Source organism: Lynx rufus, unplaced genomic scaffold, assembly GCF_022079265.1.
Source record: "Lynx rufus isolate CCGP_SWC_20201006 ecotype Redwood Valley unplaced genomic scaffold, mLynRuf1.p SCAF_1, whole genome shotgun sequence".
Classification (NCBI taxonomy): domain Eukaryota; kingdom Metazoa; phylum Chordata; class Mammalia; order Carnivora; family Felidae; genus Lynx; species Lynx rufus.
In genome coordinates this window covers 193022902-193036636 of record NW_025814823.1, presented here as the reverse complement: position 1 = coordinate 193036636, position 13735 = coordinate 193022902, and the positions used below count along the sequence as shown (strand labels likewise).

The 13735-nt window shown below is 49.9% G+C and overlaps 1 protein-coding gene across 1 annotated transcript in view; it reads left to right on the top strand.

Moving 5' to 3' along the window:
* The window catches only part of GALNT10 (polypeptide N-acetylgalactosaminyltransferase 10), a 225346-nt gene extending 212736 nt beyond the window's left edge, over positions 1-12610 (top strand). Inside the window, exons 9-12 of the mRNA XM_047092171.1 lie at positions 240-461; positions 4244-4360; positions 7588-7737; positions 8522-12610. Of these exons, the coding sequence (XP_046948127.1) occupies positions 240-461; positions 4244-4360; positions 7588-7737; positions 8522-8680 (648 nt within the window). The 3' untranslated portion in view covers positions 8681-12610. The remainder of the gene's footprint in view (positions 1-239; positions 462-4243; positions 4361-7587; positions 7738-8521) is intronic.
* Positions 12611-13735: the final 1125 nt, after the last annotated feature.

The following is a 13735-nucleotide window of genomic DNA, read 5'->3' as shown; positions in this document are numbered from 1 at the left end:
TGGAAGATGCACAGGTAAAACAACAGCCATCTCTTAGCCAGAAGTTGTAGAGTCCTTAAAACGTGCATAAATTAATAGAGAAGGCTTTAAAAACATGGTGGGCTAGGGTCTTTGATGCAACACAAAATAAGAAAGATGAACCTCAACTTCCAGGATCCTTGCCCCCAGCCCCCCCCTCCCCGCCCCTGGCCTCAGCCCCTCGGAGGGCCTGACCCTTCCACCTCCCTGTCGCCCTCCAGAACCTGAAGCGAGTAGCCGAGGTGTGGATGGACGAGTACGCCGAGCACATTTACCAACGCCGGCCAGAGTACCGCCACCTGTCTGCTGGGGACGTCGCCGCCCAGAAGAAGCTCCGCAGCTCCCTTAACTGCAAGAGTTTCAAGTGGTTTATGACCAAGATCGCGTGGGACCTCCCCAAATTTTACCCGCCGGTGGAGCCCCCGGCGGCAGCTTGGGGAGAGGTGAGTCTGAAGGGCCCCGTGCAAAATGCAAACGCGGAACCCTTATTCACAAGACAGGCAAAGAGTGCCAATTAAGGCATGAAATATAAAACATGTTTCTTTCTTGAGTCTCTCTAGCCTTGTGGTGGTTTTTTATATGCTACTTAATGTTCTAAGTAGAGAAAAATTAAAACTTTAATATTAGCATAAATTTTACCATTCAGCTTCATATTATGCAGTGTGAGTTTTAAATGCAAATAGAAGAGCATTTAGCTCATGTGCCAGATGGGTGAAATTTCACAATCTGTATTTCAACCCTTGTACGTGCATATGTATTTCTTACCAGAACGGTGCAAACACAGCACAAAGCTAACTCAGCTGATTTTATTTCACTTGTTGCTAATGCATACTTTATTTTATTAAATTTTTTAAATTTATTGTGTGTGTGTGTGTGTGAGAGAGAGAGAGAGAGAGAGAGAGAGAGAGAATCCCAAGCAGGCTCTGTGCTTCCAGTGTGGAGCTCATTGTGGGGCTTGAACTCACAAACCATGAGATCATGACCTGAGCCAAAACCAGGAGTCAGTTGCTTAACCAGCTGAACCACCTAGGTACCCCGATAATGTATACTTTCTAAACCCACTCTACCTGTGGCTTGCTGATGCATGAGGAAGAGCAGAAAGAAAAACTGGGGGTTGCCCTCTTCTTCCCTTCCTTCTGTGTTGTTATCTTCTGCTGGTAAGGAAAGTGGTCTGCAGGTCCAGGGAAGTAATGCAAGAGGCTATTAGAGCTCCCTGGCTCTTCCTGTGTCTCTGAATACCTCGGCCTTCTTTGTGCAGTCAAGTTCTGGTCGGAAAGCACGGCCTTCAGACATGCCAGCACCCCACTTAGTCTTAGCTGAACTCCCATGCACGCAGGACCCCAGGGATTCTGTGCTTCTGGGGCATCACAGAAGAAAGGTACAGCGAATGCCCGTGTACCATGTTATCACCTCTGCTCACATGCATGCTCCCCTGTCCTATCAGATTCCACTGACAAGTTCAAAGATAAAATTATTTAAAAAAATTTTTTTTAACTTAAATCCAAGTTAGTTAATATATAGTGTAATAATAATTTCAGGAGTAGAATTTAGTGATTCACCACTTACATATAACACCCAGTGCTCATCCCAACAAGTGCCCTCCTTAATGCCCGTCACCCATTTAGCCCATCCCACTATCCACCTCCCCTCCAGCAACCCTCAGTTTGTTCTCTGTATTTAAGAGTCTCTTATGATTTGCCTCTCTCTGTGTTTTTATTTTATTTTTCCTTCCCTCCTCCTATGTTCATCTGATGAGTTTCTCAAATTCCACATGAGTGAAACCATATGAGATCCGTCTTTCTCTGACTGACTCATTTCACTTAGCATAATACCCTCCAGTTCCATCCACGTTGTTGCAAATGGCAAGATTTCGTTCTTTTTCATTGCCAAGTAGTATTCCATTATATATATATAAACCACATCTTCTTTATCCATTCATCAGTCGAACACTTGAGCTCTTTCCATAATTTGGCTGGCACGTGAAAAGATGCTCAACGTCACTCATCATCAGGGAAATACAAATCAAAACCACAATGAGATACCACCTCACACCTGTCCCCGTGGCTCAGATTAACAACCCAGGAAACAACAGGTATTGGCGAGGATGTGGAGAAAAGGGAAGTCTTTTGCACTGTTAATGGGAATGCAAACTGGTTCAGCCAGTCTGGAAAACAGTATGGAGGTTCCTCAAAAAAATTAAAAATAGAACTACCTTACGACCCAGCAGTAGCACTACTGTATATTTATCCAAAGGATAAAAAATCCTGATTCGAAGGGACACATGTACCCCAATGTTTACAGCAACACTATTATTAAAACTTTTAAGACCACGACAGCAGAGCTTTAAACCAATGACAGCCCCTTCTGAGTGAGGGGCCTGGGGCTGCTGCCTGTGTCACACTCCTCAAGCCCGTCCTGCTGGGGGAGGCAGACCATCTTCTAGTAGAAGAAGCACTCTGTCACCAGACTCTGGCTCCTGGTGTCTGAGCTGAGAGGACCACTCATTTATAGATGGACATACCGGGGCTGGGGGACAAGGAGCATAAGGGTTAGATCTCCTTCCTTGCAGGTGACAGAAGTCCAGTTTGAAGTGAAAAGAGAAATGTAGTGAATCTCATAGAAACGTTGGGTAGCTGTGGCTTCAGACACGTGGATCCAGGGTCTCAAATGATGTCAGTTGCTTTTTCTCCTGTTTACCTCTGCTGCCATTTCTGTTAGCCTCATGCTGAGGGTAGCAAGATGGTTTCCAGAAGCTTGAAGCTGGCCCAGCAACAGAAAGTATATGCCTCCTTCCCAGTAAAGCCAGCACAGCTCCAGGAATCAAGTCTGATTCTTAGGTCTGCACCAATCACTGTGGCCACGGGAGGAAGGGGGAAAGCAGGAGTGGACAGATACTCTAGCAGGCCACAGAGTGGGGAGAGGGCGGTAGTCCGATAGAAAATCAGGGTGCTGTTACCAGAGGAAGGAGTGAGGGGTTTGAGCCAACAGAAACACCAGGTATGGCTTGTTCAAATTCATACAGCAAGTTACAGGGGCCTTTCCTGACTAAGCTGTCTGGCCCATCCCATCTAACACCAGCATAGATACTGTAGAGGAGGTGTCGTGTTGACTTCCCTCATGAAGCTCTTCATTTCTTTGCCAGTTTATTGGCTTTTTCCCCTGTATTAGGGCCAGTCTTCCGAGAAGCAGAGACATCAAGAGACTTGTTGGGGGAATCCCTGAGAGAAGGAACAAGAAGGGAGCCAGGAGAGGCTGGGAGATCTGCTGTGGGGCTGGTCTGCCCGCTGGGAATGGGAAAGGGGAGGAAGAAGGGCTGCTGTAGGAGGAGTCCCACACTGCAAGCATGCTCTTGAGCCAAGTGACTGAGCAGTCTTCAAGCCAAGTCTCCTACCAGAGAAGTCAGCATCTCCCTGGAATGGGCCTCCACAGTCCCCCTGCCCCGCTCCGTCGCTGGCTGGAAGCAGCCCATGGGAAGCACGGCCTCCACTCAGACACAGTGGATTCCGGACACAGAGGCCGGGCAGTCAGACTCCCTGCAGCAGGGCAACTGAGGAGCACGTTTTCATGGCCACCACACCTCCACCCAACCCCTCAGTCAAGATAGGAGTGATTCTGTGAGGCAGGAACTACACGATGCACCTACACGGCATGGTGGCCTTCAGGTAGTGAGTGCTGACCAACCGTGAGCAGTGAGGCCTTCTGCTCCAGCCCAGTGCTCCTCCCACCACACCACACCCTGTCTTACTGAAACTCTTGTTTTTTGGATTGAGAACCTCTTGCCATTCACCTGCTCTTTAAGGCCAAGACCCCACAGCAAAGATGCCCCGTCCTTTTCTAGGGTGGCTTTCAAGATATGGTCCCTGCGTCTCCTGGAATGGGAGTAAAATTCCACTCCTGGAACTGTTGGATCAGATTCTCCAGGAATGGAGCCAGAGAGTCCTCTGAATACCAACCCCCCTCAACTTCCAGGTCCCCACTGCCACCCTGTGACTTTGCATGCTCTAGGACAAAGCTGGCTTTGGAGGAGCTCCTCTCTGAGGACTGAGTATTCCTGTACTGAGAAGCGCAAGGCACGTCCACCAACCCAGGGCAAGCTTCATTAAGATAATGCAGAGCTTCCTCCATCCGATGTCTCTGCTGGGTTCCCTCGTTCCATCCCGGCGGGGTCCCAGGGGACTATCTCAAGGTGCCTCATTAGTCCACTCTTTCCTTCTGTCTCTTTCAGATTCGCAACGTGGGCACAGGGCTGTGTGCTGACACGAAGCATGGGGCCCTGGGCTCCCCGCTGAGGCTGGAGAGCTGTGTCCGGGGCCGTGGGGAGGCTGCCTGGAACAACATGCAGGTAAGGGCCACTTCTCAGGGACTGGCGGCCAGGTTTTCCTGGGCCATCTGTGGCCTGGAATGCTCACATGGTCACGGCAGGGAGAGAGACGCCAAGGGTCAGTGACGAGTCACAAAAGCTAGCCCAGGGGATGAGTTATAAGAGCTTTCTGAACACCTTAGAAAGAGGAATCCTTCACATTGCAATAAAATCATCAATCGGGTCTGTTGGCAAATGACAGACACTCAGCCCAAATGGTCTTCAACAAAAAGAAGAATATATTGGCTCATGTATGCCGTTGAAGAGCTTAAATGATGTCATCAGGAGCTCTCCAGGGTCTCAACTCTTCTTCCTCTCTGTTGGCCTCATCCTTCATCCGGCTCTTCCCACATGGTGGCAGATATGACCACCAGCAGCAAAGGCTTCCAACCCGCCAGTGAAAAGGCATGTCCCTTTCCAGAGTTCTGGAGAAGCCGTGGGGGTGCTCACATATTGGCTTTCCTGAGCCAGTTACAATAGGGGATGTGATACAGTCCTCGTGTTGCTCAAGCCCACGTCACGTGCCCACTCCTGGAACCTGTGATGTGGTCAGCCTCACCTGAAGGACGGGGAGATGAATGAGGAGAGTGGGTTCCCCAGGGGATCGTGCCCAGGCGGTGTTATCAGAAGAATGAAGGCTACAGGCCAGCGGTGCAGAAAAAGCCACCACCCTCAAGAAACTGCATTTAACTGCCGTGATCCCCCCAGCACCAACGGTTAACCCTAAAATCACACCGCATCCCGCCTCCACTGACTCTTGGTTCGAGGGAACATTTTTATAGTCTCCTTCCTGTGGGTTTTCTGACATTTTGGAAGTGCACACTGATAGAAGTCCATATTGCGGGGCCTCTGCAAAAACAGAGCTCAGAAGGGGTGAGTGGCACGCTCACTGCGAAGGAACAGCACTGCCTCTCAGATGGGCCCAGTGCCCGGCCTGACAGTGTCTGCCCCTCCCTCTGAAGTCCTTGCTCCCTCTCCTCCCTTGGTAACAGTTATTAGAAGTGGCCCTCCTTCACCGATTCTCCTGAATTCTTCAGGGCAGCGTGTGGCTGCTCCCCACACCCACCCCACGAAGGAAAACCCCAAAAGAGACCAGGAAGAGCACAGGGCCTGGGAGAACGTGCCTGGAGAGCTCGACCTGGGATAGCCTCACTATATGGCAGAGTCCACACTAATGCCTGAAGATTCACTCAAACAAGGAACAAAATGATGTCTGGCTGCCTGGCTGTGCCAGCCTCCACCCTCTGAAATGGGAAGCATGGCAGCCCATTTGCCCCTGTGGGATCGATATTCCCTGGGGCTCTCAGACACCCTGAGCAGAGAGCTCTCGTGAGCCTGAAAAGGGAGAAATGTGAGTCTAAAATGCAGAAGACCCGGGAGATAATCAGGAAGCAGTAGCTGGCACAACCACTCCTTTGCCACCATGGGGTCCACTCCTGGCCAACATGGAGTAGGGTAACAGGGACTGGATTTACCCTCCTGCCAGAAACAACTGAAAAACAGAAAATGTGTGAAACACTCTTTTCAAGAGAGCAGACAACAGAGGGTTCTATTAAAGAGACAGACATTGCCGTTGTAAACCTTCCCTCAAAGAAAACTCCAGGCCCAGATAGATTCATCGGTGATTCCTACCAAACACTTAAGCAATGTTACCAACTCTACAAAAACTTTTCCAGAAAAGGAGGGAATACTCGCCAACTTATTTTGTGAGGCCAGCATTACCTTCGTAGCAAAACCAGACTGACCCATATACGAAAATTACAGACCAGTATCCCTTGTGAATATAGGTGCAAAAATTCTAAACAGAATTTTAGTAAATCCCATCCAACAGTGTGTAAAAAGGATAATACATCGTGACTAAGTGTAATTTATCTGAGGGATGCATGATTGGTTGAATATTAGAAAAGTAATCAATAGATTCACCGTGCTAACTGAAAAAGAAAAACCACATAATCACCTTATACCCAGAAAAAGCATTTGACAAAATCCAACATTCATTCCTGATAAAAACTGTCACAAACCAGGAATAAGGGAACTGCCTCAACTTTATCAAGGTCATCTATAGAAAACCCGCAGCTAACATCGAACTTAATGGTAAAAATCTGAATGTTTTACCCCTAATATCAGGGATAATACAGGGATTCTGACCTTACTGTTTCTATTTGACACTGTACTAACCTGTGGCAAGAAAAAGAAAAGTCATGCAGATGGGTGAAGAAGGAAAATAATTTGTAGACTATATGATCATCTTTATTTGTAGACTGTAGGATCACCTTTGTGGAAAATTCTATTGACTCTACAGAGAAACTACCAGAATTAATAAATGAACTTATCAAAGTTATGAGATATGAAAAACAATTGTATTTCTATACATGAATAATGAAGAATCAGAAATTAAAACAAGTCAAATTAAAATTAAATTGAGTCAAAACATATCAAATTATGTACTTTAAATGTGTATGGTTAATTGTATGCCAGTTATTCTCCAGTAAAGCTGCTGGAAAAAGTGCTTATTAACTCAATACAATAGTGAACCTGGTTTGGATCCTGATTGAAACAGACTGTGAAAAGAAACTTACAAAGCAATTTAAGAACACTTGAACTCTTCTTACTTGATGACCTTGAGGACTTTGCAATAACTTTTTATTGTTATAATGGCACTTCAGTGAAGTATTTTCACCTGAGATGATATGATGTCTGTAATTTGCTTCAGAATAATTTGCTTGTGCCCAGAGAGCAAGGAGAGACACCCCATGTGTCCATGGCGGCAAAGGAACGTCTAGGGGTCCAGCTTCTGACCCCAGGCCTGGCAGCTGAGGTGGGGGGTTGTGTTGGGGGGTAAAGCTGTAACAAGATTCACCATGAGTTGGTAATTGTTGAAGCTGGGTAATTGGAAGGGGTGTGGTCAATACTGTTCCCTGGATCTCAATGTTTAACATTTTCTATCATTACAGAAAAGAGAGGGGTGCCTGGGTGGCTCAGTTGGTTGAGCATCCAACTCTTGATTTCAGCTCAAGATCTCATGGTTGTGGGGTCGAGCCCCGCGTCGGGCTCTGTGCTGATGGCGTGGAGCCTGCTTGGGATTCTCTCTCCCCCTCCTCCCTCTGCCCCTCCCCTGCACATGCACTCTTGCTCTCTCAAAAAAAAAAAAAGAAAGAAAGAAAGTCCCCGGTTTTGCTATCCCTATAATGATGTCCCTGTATGTACAGGTGTTCACCTTCACCTGGAGAGAAGACATCCGACCTGGAGACCCCCAACACACGAAGAAGTTCTGCTTTGACGCCATCTCCAACACCAGCCCGGTCACCCTCTATGACTGCCACAGCATGAAGGGCAACCAGCTGTGGAAATACCGCAAAGTAAGGCGGGCTGTGTGGGCGGAACAGGGCAACCTGCTTGGTTTTTTTTTTTTTTTTGTTTTTTGTTTTTTAATTTTTTTTTTCAACGTTTATTTATTTTTGGGACAGAGAGAGACAGAGCATGAATGGGGGAGGGGCAGAGAGAGAGGGAGACACAGAATCGGAAACAGGCTCCAGGCTCTGAGCGGTCAGCCCAGAACCCGACGCGGGGCTCGAACTCCCGGACCGCGAGATCGTGACCTGGCTGAAGTCGGACGCTTAACCGACTGCGCCACCCAGGCGCCCCTAACCTGCTTGGTTTTAAACAAAGAGAAGCAGACGGGCATGCAGCACCTCACTCCCCCCCACAGAGCATGCTCGCCCGTGCATTTGCGTCACACACCCGCCATGCCCCACTTCTCTGCCATTTGAGAGATGCCAGAAAGCCAGGTTTTTATGTGAAATCTCTACGCTCTTACATGCTGGCAGCTGAGTCCATAAAACACCAGCACCACCACCGTCATGAGAACCGATGCCAGTGGGCCAGAGACGAGCATGAGTAGGGCCCAGGCCCGGAAGTGGCACACAGGTCACTTCCACCCACATCCCCCCAGGCAGAGCTCAGGCACAGGGCAAGGCCGCCTGCGGGCGAGGCCGGGCAGGGTCTCGCTGTGCCCTCAGCAGGGAGGCCTCGCAGGTCAGTGAACACGGCCGGCCGCTGCCTCACTGCCCCGTTGCTATAGTTGCTGCTGCCGTTGGTTCAGATCCCCAGCGCCGCCTCCCTGATTACCTCCCTGTTTCGTAGGACAAGACCCTGTACCACCCCGTCAGCGGCAGTTGCATGGACTGCAGTGAAAGTGACCACAGGATCTTCATGAACACCTGTAACCCCTCTTCTCTGACCCAGCAGTGGCTGTTTGAACACACCAACTCGACAGTCTTGGAAAAATTCAACAGGAACTGAGCCCTGGTGTCTCAGCGGGCCTGGTGGGGTCCTCTCCTGGCGCTTCCGGCAGCCTTCCCCTCCCGAGGGAGGCAGGGCTTCCGTGGGCAGCGTGACGTGAAAGGCGCTGGCCAACAGGTCTAGGGCAGAGAGGGCTCTGACGGCTGGAGCAGGAGGCCCACCTGTTCCTTGAGGCCCGGTGGTAGCCACGGGGTGGACAACAGACCCCACATGAGGCCCCACAAAGAGCAGTGCCTGCTTTAATCCCTGACGGCATCATGGAAATCTAGGAGGGCCTTACCAACTTTGTCACCACGTTCCTTTGGGCATTATGTGGGAGAAATGCCAAGGCAGCCCTAGGCTACCCGAAAATGGGTCCTACAAGGTTACCTAGCCTTGAGATGGCTCGTATGTGATGGCCCTTTAGAAAGAGAAGCCCCTGTTGTCCGTCTGGGCACTTGTAGCACCTCTGCCATCCGTCCGCTGCAGAAGGGGAGGGAGGGAGTCTTTCTTGGGGCCACTGGTTTCAGCCATTTAGTTTCTGCCTGTCATGGAGTAACTGAGTAACTACAGTTACTGCCCGGCTTCTCTTCTGTCACAGCCCCAGGCGATGCATTCAAAGGCCATACCTGGGCCCTCAGAGCATCCAGTACTGAACACTGGCCAGCTGCCAGGCCTGGGGTCAGAAGCTGGACCCCTAGACGTTCCTTTGCCGCCATGGACACATGGGACGTCTCTCCTTGCTCTCTGGGCACAAGACAGCTCAGCCACCAGCTCTTCAGGGCTGGGTTTCAGATGACTTGGGCCCATGGAAAAGGCCTAGTAGAAGACCTCCAAACCAGATATTCTGGCTGAATTTCCCTTATCAGTGCTTCCATTTTCCTCTTTCTCTCTTGGGCAATTACCTGCCTCAAGAAAGGAGCAGATGTGTGAAGTGCTCACCTCACAAAGTCTGGAGGCCTCCAAGGTGGACCAGGGGCGAGATGCCCAGCCTCTGACCTCATCGCGGCTCCAGTTCTCACATAGAACTCTAGAATTTTTATAGAACTGTATCATTGGATCACAAACTAGAACGCTACATAGGATTCTGGTATTCTAGCATCCAGTTGGGATTTCTAGAATGCTGCGATTTAAAAGAGCCAGCCAAGTGTAATATAGTTAAGGCATCCAGCCCCCAACCTAGAGACAATCTTTGAAATCCGAGGTTGGTGGTGTCCGGCGGGGGGAGGGGGTGGGTGACCCATGTCCGTCAGCTCGTACCGGAGGCCTCGGTACGACACGGTCCACAGTGCAGACCCGAAGCCCTGCACCCTCCACCGCCTTCACAGCTGCAGTGGAGGAGGGTCCCACGAACAGGCAGACACCCAGCTCCCTGCCAGTCCCTCGTGTTTACCTTTTGCTTCGTTAATTATGTGTCGGGCTCCCAGAGGGCTCCCAAGCTAATAGGAAGCATTTCTGTGACCAACCTGCCACCCACTGATTCAGAAATGGAAATCGCATTCTACAACCTATGGCTCCCACCAGCTAGTCCAGGAAATACTTGAAACCAGTGTTCCAATTAGAGCTGGGTCTCTCGATTGTGTCATTTACCAATTAAATGAGACATTAATCTGGGAACAGAGCCACGAATCTGCCTTTGAGATGCTGGCTGATCTCAAGGCCATCAGTTATCAGGGGCGGGGAGGCAGATAAAACACTCCTAACCACCACCACCCCAATTAAGCATATAGCTGGCAAAGCATCACTTCTTCCACTTCTGCCCCCACACCCACCCTGCCCTGGCCGCCTGTCCCCAGGAGAGGTGGCCCCTGTGCGTGCAACAGCTTGCTTGATCCCTTCTTGTTGATCCCTCCGTGTCTTTTCCAAACGAGTGCCATATCTTTAGAAGTGGCCCTCCACAGGAAGGAGTCCAAAGATGAGGCCCCTTCTGGGATCTAGGAGAACAAGAGTTGCAGTTTGGAGAACTGAGGGTTCATCATCAGAGAGCAAAGCAGCATCATTAAAATAAAAACTGTGCCTTTTAAAAAGAAAAAAATGCAAATGTACAGCAAATCCCTAAACTTGAACAATTTCCTAGTGCCTTGCTAGACAAACATAAAGGGGCAGGGTTGGGGGCGGGGGAGGGGAAGCTTTCGTGGTAGTGTGTGCAGTTTCTGTTGGATGAGTGTGTGTTTCTTAACTTCTGATTTCAAGCAGGAGACGTTGGGCCTAGGGCAGGATCTGGGAGGCGGAGATGCCCCTCAAGGGCCAGAGGCTGGAGTTGTTCCAGTTCATGGCAAGTAACCCTCCAAGTTAAAAGGGCAGCTGGACAACTCATTCTGACTGTGGCCTAGAAGGGCCTCAGCAACCCCTGGGAGAGGGCCCTGTTTGTAGACCACACCTGGAGTCCCCCACCCCAGCCCCCACACGGAGTGCAGCGCACTCGCTAGGTCTCCAGATGTCCCATTCCAAGTGGGTGACAGTGTCCTCGGCAAGACCGGTACTCCTGTGGAAAGCAGGTGCAGCAGCAAGCGGGCTTCAGCTTTCCTCCGTCCCATTCTTGGGTCCTCCATTAGGGTCTGCTTTTGCACCCTTGACTGGGGATGGGCAGGTCCTCTGAGCAGCACTTGATGAGCCCTCACCAGGAGGTGCTGGGACTCGGCAAAGTGTGTAAGAGGGGAAGGAAGAGGTTCACGGCTCAGCTGACCAACTGACTGGTTACAAATACCACTGGTTGCTTTGGCCTCCTTTTTGAAAACCACCTGTCTCAGAGATCCAGGTTCCTGCCCACACTGCCAGCCGATGCTTAGTACAGCAGCCAGGACCTGTGGAGACGCTCTCATCTGGGTCATGGGTGAGAACGTGGGCCCCTTTGCCTCCCTTTGTTCTAAGCATGAGGTCACAAAACAGGGTGCGGCCAGAAAGCATCATGACCGTGTGGCTCACCAGCAGCCTTTCCAGAGGGGGAACTCCGGAAACATTTTGGAATGCGGAGAGCCTCTTTGCTGTAAATACAAGGCCTTTGGAGGTGGCTAAATGTTCAGGCACACGTGTGAAAAGCCATTCTACCGTGTGCCTCCCCCTGGAGCTTTCAACTTTTAAAATAGTCCAGGAACCGCCCCTTCTCCCCTTGTGGAAGAATTAGTTCAGAGGCAGAGGGGGGCACTTCCACGGGGGGGGGGGGGGGGTGGTGACATTAGGCCTAGGGGAGAAAGAGCAGTTCCTGTTGAAGATGCAGCATATAGATTCCCAAAGTGCACCCTATATTCACTTTCCAAACCTACCTGTCGAATTTCTGTCTCTCCTTGAGAAAGAGATGATACCCTTGAAAATGGCTCCCTGTTTCTTTCCATGTATCTTCATTTTTCTAGTCTCTGGAATCTCAAAAGCGTGGCAAAGCACTTTACGGTAGTAACCGAGGATTACTCTGACTGGGGATTCCTTGCTTCAGTGGTCTCTAGTGTGTACAGATTGGGCGATCTTTTATAATTCCTGGGAGGCAATGCATTTTTAATGTTTTCTGAAGATTTTTAAGTGTGGGAGAGGGGCAAGGAGTGCAGTCCAATTCTGGAATTCTTTTCTACTTTCCACCGATGCTCTTTGTGAAAATCGAAGTAATATTTCAGTTCAAACTTGATCTTGAGCCAAGGCCAAGGCCCACTGCCGCCTCTGGGGTGGGTGTTGGACCTACATCCCAAGTGACAAGGTCCTCTTAGCATCCGCTCCCCAGATGGCTTTGATTCAGCCTCTCCAGACAACAGGGTTGAGCTCCTGCTCTGTTTTGGGCGTGAAGCCTGGGATCCCAAAGGGACTACAGGCAGGGAATATTGAGATGGCAGACTGGGATTCTAAACCGAGAGCTCAAGACCACCAACCTCTCTTCTCCTGCCCGGAAAAGTGAGCCTTTGTGATGAACTGACTTACTGTGTACAATTGTGATTGTTGTTGAGTAAACCTCCAGACTTTGTCTAACGTGTTCTCTGGCTTGTTCTTGTCACGCACCATTTTTCAGTCCGTCATTCCCCACGTATTCAGGGAGTGTCTGCTCGGTACCCAGGCCCTCTGCCAGATACCGAACAAGTCCCCAACAGCTGTCCTTCTAGAGAGGAAGGTGGACCTCAAACAAACAACCAAGATGACTCTAGATGTGAGCAGGGCTATGAAGAATATAAACCGAGATGTCTCAGAGACTGGATTGGGAGGCAACATTAGGTAGGCCGGTCAGAGCGTGTCTCTGTGAGAGCCGAAAGACATGAGGGAGTCTGAGCCAAGAGGCAGTTTGGGGGAGAGAGTTTCAGGCAAAGGGAGTCACTACTGCAAGAACCCTGAGCAGGAGGGAGTTTCCGTGTTGAAGGCACAGGAGGTGAGCTCACAGGGTGAGGTGGGGTAGCCCACAAAGGGTCTGACAGACTACAGCCAGGAATGGAAGATTTCAGGGGGGCAGGACAAGGTGAAATGGCTTTATTTCTGATGCTCACCCATCAGCCACAGGTGTCTACCTACCAAAATATTACGATGCTTTTGAATATTAGATTTGTATCATTTGTATAATGCCACATTCTAGAAACAGCATTGGCTGGCCTGGCTCTGCAGATCCTGCCCCTCAGTTTTCTGCTGTAAAACGGCCAGTTTTGGGATGATCCTTCCAGCCCCACCTCTGGTTCCCTGGTTGAAACTTAGTGTAGGACTACCAGTCCAGCCAGCCCAAGCTGCCTGCTGATGCTGTCGCCCAGAGCCCACCAGAGGGCGCTGTGGACCACGGCTTGGAAAAGGCAGATTAAGGGGGTGGAAATCTGTTCACTGGCCTTCTGAGCCCTGGAACCAGAAGATGGATATTGTTAATTTTCTTCTAAAATTTTAATGGTTTCTTTAAAAAGATTAAATTCTTTTACTAGGGACAGAGGAAGAGAGGGAAGAAGATTTCAGGTGCAGGGGCCGCATGTGCTAAGACCTTGTGGAGGGAACGTGACAGGTATGAAGGTCAGTGAGGTGGGAGCAGAGTGAGTGAGAAAAAAAAGACAAGAAGGAAAAGGTGGGCAGAAGCCAGACTCTGCAGGGTCTTGTAGGCCATGTTAAGGCATCTCTGAGCTTTATTTT